This window comes from Tupaia chinensis, unplaced genomic scaffold, assembly GCF_000334495.1.
Source record: "Tupaia chinensis unplaced genomic scaffold, TupChi_1.0 Scaffold000258_1, whole genome shotgun sequence".
Classification (NCBI taxonomy): domain Eukaryota; kingdom Metazoa; phylum Chordata; class Mammalia; order Scandentia; family Tupaiidae; genus Tupaia; species Tupaia belangeri.
The window spans coordinates 3,102,261-3,110,187 of NW_006159738.1; the positions used below are offsets into that span (position 1 = coordinate 3,102,261).

General features: G+C 40.8%; 1 protein-coding gene across 1 annotated transcript in view; it reads right to left on the reverse strand.

Annotated features, from left to right (window-relative positions):
* Nucleotides 1–740: 740 nt before the first annotated feature.
* The window catches only part of PPP1CC (protein phosphatase 1 catalytic subunit gamma), a 19,857-nt gene continuing 12,670 nt past the window's right edge, over nucleotides 741–7,927 (reverse strand). Inside the window, exons 4-8 of the mRNA XM_027772213.1 lie at nucleotides 4,673–4,777; nucleotides 3,350–3,573; nucleotides 3,014–3,148; nucleotides 2,021–2,081; nucleotides 741–1,135 (exon numbers count right to left, since the gene is read on the reverse strand). Coding sequence (XP_027628014.1) covers nucleotides 1,065–1,135; nucleotides 2,021–2,081; nucleotides 3,014–3,148; nucleotides 3,350–3,573; nucleotides 4,673–4,777 — 596 coding nt within the window. The 3' untranslated portion in view covers nucleotides 741–1,064. The remainder of the gene's footprint in view (nucleotides 1,136–2,020; nucleotides 2,082–3,013; nucleotides 3,149–3,349; nucleotides 3,574–4,672; nucleotides 4,778–7,927) is intronic.

The following is a 7,927-nucleotide window of genomic DNA, read 5'->3' on the forward strand; positions in this document are numbered from 1 at the left end:
GGGGCCAGCACTTGTACTGCATGGTGGGCCAGATGGGATTCATTTTCCTTAATCACTAGGTCACAGGGCCAGCCTTTGGGAGAATCTTCCGTAGAAGTAAAATAATTCAAGTTTGGATTTGTCACAGAAGACAGAACAGGAAGGTCATGAGTTCCAACCTCCCTCACTGATAGGAGTACCCCAGAGGCTGAGGCCTCAGGACCAGAGCTTGTTAGTACAGACCCAGCACGCCTCTGCTCTTTCCTCCAGGTCCCACTGTTGTCCACACAGCTCCTCACTAGGAGATCCTCTGCCAACGTCCTAAGGGAACGAGTTTGTAATAGAAGAAAGTGCCTTTCAACTCATATGCTCTTTGCCCACTTTCAGCATACTCTAAACAATCAATATGCATCTGACACGCTTGGGACAAGCAAGATATAACGCAGCACTGCATTCTAAGTGTGTCAAAGAGGGGGACGGAGATCAAAGAACTGTGCATGAATATGTAGCTAAGTCAGAAAAATAAAAGAAAGCAGCATGTACATTTACTGGCAAGTCCAAATAAATCCAGACAATAAGAAAACTATGGATACTAATTAAGCCCTGTTGCCCCTAACAGTAGAGGAGGATGGCTCAATCTCATGATTCTATTTCAGAAATTTAGTTATATCTAGGCTAGAACTCAAAAAATGAGCACCCATATCAAAATTCCTCTTTGGAAAACACACTATTAGAAGGAAGACAAATTCAAAATGAAACTATGTGGTTTCCAGAGCAATTTATTCATTAAAATCTATTCAATATGCCATCAATAGTTCTCTTGTGTGTATTGTGCTGATAAATAGACACTGAGAGGATTTAACAAGTTCGTCATTTAATAAGTCTGAATTCATTTTCACCACATGGTATTGTACACGGTCATCTGTAGAAACAGATTTCTTTTTAACAGATCTTAGTTTAAAAAAGTCATAGATACTGTGAGTTCTGTATAAACTGGTGGACAGTAAGTTAGTTTCTTTGTTTTGACTTATAAGCCTCAACTTCATCGCAGAATAAAGAATGTAGGCCAAAGAAAGCATAATCGGTCACTCGTACAGAACAGTATTGTTTCTATAATTTGAAGCTTTCTGAATGGTCGGGTTCAGGCCTGATGTAACTGTAAAAAGATTACTTAATGAATAGACTATATGGAAATTGTACAAAATGTTATTAACATGAATCATTAATAGCTTAAAGAGTACTATATTACTAGTTGCTACTCAAAATCAAAAACCTGTTTCTGAGTCCTCAAGAAGGCAGCTATGTACGCAGCCATGCCACCTTGTACTTGGTCTGTGTCAATACGTAATTCAACTTAGGAAAGAGTTACAAACATGTAAAAGGATGGCTTTAATTGTCATTTTCAGTACGTGGTGGGGAAAGTGTGCTTTAATTAAATACACATCATACCAGTGATGCTGGAAAGGTTGAAAGTTATTCCTAATGTTCATAGCTATAAAAACTAGTTTGTACATGACAAGACAATGAGGAAAAAGCAATCCCTTTAAACAAAACTTTAAAATAAAAAATGTTCACAGTGGTTTTTATCAACAGTATGCATTTTATGACAATAACATGTACAGATTCAGAGCACCCTAGGGCTCTCTTTATATCCTAAAGAAATCGAGCATTTACATTATCCATGGGTCATACTAAATTAAAAAAATCAATTGTACACTTACCCCTGAGACAGGATAAACTGTCCTGGGGTGTACAGCTGTAATACCATCATTGAAATTGTTTGCAAAAAGGAATTAAAAAACAAAAACAAAAAACACTTTTCCTTGGGAGCAGAGAGTCTTTCATTTGCTGTTATAACCAGCAAATGGCATTCATTAAATCAAAAATGGAAGGAGGGGCCCCCACAAACACAGATCTATCTGAGCAAGCTGACCAGTACACATTACAGTTTTAAAAATGAAGGTTATATACTATATGTTACAAGTCCCAACTAGGCAGTGTCAAAATGACATCTATTTCTTTGCTTGCTTTGTGATCATACCCCTTGGAGGTGTTACAGGTCTTGTGGCATTCGGCTTCTTTTTCTCTGCAGGCTTTAAAATCTGAAAAGATTCAAAAGACAGTGCCTTTTAGGAAATACAATGAACTCGAAATCTAAAGAGATCTTAAATCTCATTCCAATCTTTTGTGCAGAAAAGGTTTTGACTGTTTAAAATTGTCCTAACAACTCTGAAAGCCCCACTGCCTATCAACACAAACCAAGGTGGCATGTAAACATTTTGGTGATCAATGTTAAAATGAACAGATAAAAATATATGATCTGGAAGCAATTTCTGACCCCTGGCAGTAACCTTAGCTACCCCTTCTGACAAAGGAGGGAAAAGCTATTTGGAACAGTGTTTCTCAAACCCCCAGGGAATCTTGCTTGCACTAGCTCTTGGAGCTGTAAGTTCCCCAAACTGTTTAGCTCCGGTTAACTGATAACTGCTACATGTTTTCAGGGGCTATATTTATGATGGGGCTGACTTCAAGTTGCACAAGTTTATCATAATAAACAAATGAGAAAGAGTGAGGCAGACTCTGTAAATAATGCTTTTGTATCACACAAAGCCCAAATGATGTCATAGTACATCAACAAAGATTTTGTAGAAATTAGACAAAAGTGGGCAGAAATAAATACTTGCACAGCACACCTGGCACATGGCGACTGTTACATTTTTACATGCAAGCACTGATTGTTTTAGACAAATATTACAGACTTAGTAAAATAGCCTTAAGCTTAAGGAGCTAATATGTTATTATGTTTTTACCTATGCAAGCAGCAGAAAAGCAGTCAAATTCAACACCAAGGAAAAGGTTCCATGACAACTTTTTTCCCATGCATTACTCAACCAGGGCAAACACCAGTTAAAGAAAATTAAAATTTAGCCTACTCAGCATAAAGAACAGTAGGCAAAAAGTAGCAATTACTATTTTTTTAAACCAGCAGAATTCAAACATAACAAAAGAAAGTAATACCAAACACATACTCTACCTGAAAAGAACACATTAGTGTTTCGTCCACACTCATCATGGCACCTGCATTGTCAAATTCTCCACAATAATTGGGTGCAGAAAACAGAGTAACCAACTGCCTCTTTGCAAAAAATTCATATCCATCTTCAACCACCTTTGAAAGAAATTTTTTTCAGTGTAAGTAGGAGCAAATTTTACACGAGTAAAATCACTCTTCAGTTTCCCACTGAGCCTGATAGGTTGTTTCCAGAGACATTTTGTATAAGTAAGCAATACCTACCCACCAAAATCAACAAGGAGAATCTGTGTTCACACACATGCTCTTAAGTGTACATGTAAAATTCAAAATCAATACCTGATGGGCTCTACATATAAGATCCAAATCATGCTTATGGAGAAATTTTGCAACCACTTCTGCACCAAATGTGAAGGACACTCCTCTGTCATTTTCACCCCAGCCTAAGACATCTTTATCGGGGTCAGACCACAAAAGATCACAAAGAAGACCTTGATCTGGCACATCGGTTGGTCGCATAATTCGCCGAATCTGCTCCATAGATTGAAGATCTGGTGATAAACCTATTAAATGAAGGGGGGGGGACGACGACTGATAAAACAGAACCTTTGAAAGGGTATTTTCATTTTATCAATTCCATTTGTCTACACAGAGGCCAAATACTCTGACACTCAAGTTTAAATTAAATCTATGGCTTTTTTTTTTTTTAAGTTTTATTTAAAAAACGAAAATCCAAATTCAACTGAATAGGCACTGGAACTGATAATATGCACTAATCTGCCAGGTACAGTATGTTTAAGCAGTCATGGAGACAGTTACCTCAATATACAGAGCCCTATAAATTAAAATCCACCACCTTTACTAGGCAGGACTCCCCAGCTGTTGAGAATATGGGCCACTGATGCTCAGATGGGACACAGCTCTCCAGGAAACCTCTGCTGCCCACGGACCATCAAACCTGTCAGTTCAGCTCAGGTGTAATCTACACTCAGAGTTAAAAATCGCATGCCCAAGCCTACCAAAACCCACGTTAAATATGAGGGTAGAGAGAATGACCTTAAAAAAAAAAAAAGGTCAGCTCTTTGATGGTTGCTTAATTTCTGACCACAAACAAAAAGAAATCCTTGCAATCACTATTTTAATTACATTATACACGGTATAATCACCAAAACAAAACAGGTTTTATCAATAAAATCCAAGTCAGAAAAAGTTCTGAAAAGATCAAAAGCAGATCAAGGGAAAATCTACTTATATTTCAGTATTCTAGAGGACCTACAGTATGACAAACTAAGCACGATTTATTTAATACTTAAAAAAAAAACCCCTCTGTTCTATAAAGGGTCTTCAAAAAGAAATGTGAACAACTATGGATTTCAAAGACCATTTTACACCAAATAAACTTGAACTTTAATTCCATTTTTTCTATGAACTTTTTGAAGTCCCCTCATACTTTCAAATCAAATAGTCATAAAGTCTAGCACTCCCTGGAACAAATCAACTGCTTACTTTGGACCCCTATCCAAATGACCCTGAAGGGTTAGAGTGGAACCATGGTACAACACATACTAACAATGGAGAGTTAGCAGACAGAGAAAGTCAGCTCCATAATAACTCATAAATGTCCAAGTGTCCACCCTTTTGGAATGAAAATTAGCCACGTACCTCCATGACAGCAGAATATTTTCTCATCGACGATAGCTGCTATCGGTAAACAGTTAAAACAGTCTGTGAAAGTTTTCCATAGTTTAATGTTGTACCTTCTTTTACCTGTGAAAATTTTAGGATGATTAAAGAGATTAGTCTTCTGTAGGTTCATCCTCTCAGGATAGTTTTACCCAGAGCAAGTTTCTAGTTACTTTGTTTTAAAAAATTAATTTATGCCAGAGGGCATGTGTGCTTGCCAGAGACAGAGGGAAAGTGAAAAAGTACCTCCCAAAGGGAATGGTCACACTGCAATCCCTTCTCCATCTCTCCTTCCTTTAGGAATTTTGGGCATGGATGCACATATGCCTGGCATGTTTCTCAAGTCATCAGATCTGGGACTCAACCTACACAATGGCTATATGGGATCCAGCTGTCTTAACCACCATACCATGGACTGACCCCTGATTACCTTTTAAGAGGTTAAAAAAAAACAAAAACAAAAACAAAAACAAAACAAAACTCCCCACAAAACCCCCCACAAAACCAAAACAAACAAGCTATGCTTTCATGAAAAACCTCCAAGGGATGGGACACAGCAGTAATACAAGTGGACTAACACAGGAAGGCCCCAGGTCCATGTACCTAGGCCTCCCTATATACGCAGCACATGTGCCTGTGATCGGGCTGGCAGAAGCTGCAGGCAGATCACACAGTGTGAAGGTCCTACTGGGAGTACTGGTCTCTTGCTTCTCTCTCACAGAATAAGTAAACTTGGGAACCAGCAGTTAGCGTAATGGCTATGTCGCTGGACTCCCACGTAGTCGACCGCGGTTTGCGTCCCGGACCCAGTGGCTTAGAACTCACGCCGGGCGCGTGTGCGTGCGTGCCCAAGATCCCGAGAGGAGAATGGAGAAGGGACTGCGGCGTGACCATCCCCCCTGGGGGGTGATTTCTCGCTTTCTGTCTCTGTGTCTCTCTCTGTCTGTCTGGCGAGCGCACGTGCCCTATAGCGAAAATCTCTCCAAAAAAAAAAAAAAAAAAAAGAATAAGTAAACTTGACCCTAATGAGCTGGAGGACTGTGGGAAGGGGACTGTGGTGTGGTAAGATTGTGTCAGGGGTACCTATCTCTGTTCTCGCATGTGCTTGTGCATACACTATTTCATGAATAAAAGAAACTTCAATATATCTGACACTTGGTGATGTCTGTTCTAGAAACAATGATTTAAATTTTCACCTGGAATGTTTTTAGGTTTCCTTCCTCCATCAGCAAGAAAGACACAGAGAAAAAGAAACACAGCATCCCAAAGGGTGCCAATGCTGCAACCCAGGGAGGTCTCTGAACACGAACCTAGAACCTTCCCTGTTGGCCAGCCCTGCAGAGATAAGCACTTCACCACCATACTGCTGCCTAGCTCCCACAGTATTTTCGAATTCCACATAAGTACGAAATCAGGTTCTAGGTATGATGATAATTACAGACTACCATGAAATCTCAATACGTGGTAGCACCAACTCTAACATCTTGTCTGTTCGGTCCATTCTCAACCTACAGGTAGTGCCTTTTTTCTAAAGGAAATCATGAGTGTCCTATGGGTGGGCCCTCATCATCCTTCTTCTGAGGAAACCTCTGAGAGTTAACATCCATCTACCTTCCCTCTCACCAATCTGATACCTAACAGCTCTCAACCCCTCACTCTAGCGGGAGGCACATTACAGGGAGTACAGATTTCTCACTCTAGGCACCACAGGGTTAGTGCTGCTCACACTGTCCAAACGTAGAACGCTCCCCATAGACTCAGGAGTTCAGGATGGTTACGCAATTTTACCAGCACATGCGCATTCTGAAGCCAGACTGCACCTACAGACTGGCTTTAAAGACTGTTTCTACATGAAAATTATGTTCTGGGGCCAGTAGGTGGTATGGTAGTTAAGGTGGCTGGATTCCCACATAGCCAATCATGGTCCAAGTTCCAGACCTGGCAGCTGGAAAACCATGTCAGGGAAATGTGCATGTGTGCCCCAAATCCCAGAATGGCATAGAAGGGACTGGGGTGCGGCAATGCCCCCAGGCGGTGATCTCTCACTTTCCCCCTGGCTGTCTCTCTCTAGGCGCATGCATGTGCCCTATGGCAAAAACCTAAAAACTCACAAAAAAACACATAAAATTGTTCTGAGTTAAAAATCTAACCATGAACCTTGGAATGATAAATTCATCTGAATTGGAAGAGGACTGCTCAGTTGCTGGTGTCTGCTATACCCTATCATACTAAACCACAATCTTCATTCCTAAACCAAGAGTTTGTCCTAGTCTCTTTTTTACCCTGGGGACTAGTGGGATTCTGAAGGCTGAAGATGTACCTCTCTGTTGAGTTAAAGCTGGCCCATGCAACAGGCTCTGTGAAGTGTGCAGATCTGCCTTCCAGCTGAGTGCATACCAAGCAGAGCAGGCTTGAAACGTAAGGCAAATCCAACAAATGTCTACTCCCACACTAGAGGCGGACTAGCCTTTTCTCCATACAGTGTCTTGATGACTACTGGGTCTAAATCACCATGGGTCACCCGGTTTTGCACTTCTCTGGGGGTCAAGGATTCCCTCTGTCCCCTATCTTCCTTCATTAGAAGCTTAATAATTGTCCCTTACAAAGCGCTGAAGGGGAATTCATACACAACCTCCAATTTCCAACAGTGATAATACTACTAATAATACAAAAACGGGGCCAGGCTACCTTAACTCTCATTTGTAAAGTGATTATTTGGTTCTGATCCATTTTCCACTGAAGCCTGCCTCTGAATAATTGTCCAGTGACTTCCTCAGAGCTTTTTTTCCTTTCCTATACACTGCCTTTGCCACCACAGGATAAACCTCTTCTTGAGGGCAGCCTCACTCCGTATTAAAAAAAGTGCTAGCTTGTTGGCTCCTCCATCAAAACTGTTTTCTTTCTCCTGTTGCCTCTGTGCATCTTAACTAAGTCTAGGCTGCCGCTGGTCTCTCTTCATTTTCCCTGTAAGGCCACCTCAGACCGTCAGGAACATCTTGCTCCAGAAAGGATTAGCCTGGGTAATTGTCAAGGTCCCTTCAAACTTCCAAATCCTATCATTCTGAGCCAGAACCTATAATGCAGTTTCCTGTTACAGCCCATCAGGTAGCTCTGGTGTCAGAAAAGGATCAACATCCTTTTTTATGGGGAGACATTTTTGTTATAGGGCGCGTGCGCTCACCAGAAAGGCAGAGAGAGACAGAGAGACAGAAAGTGAGAAATCACCCCCAGGGG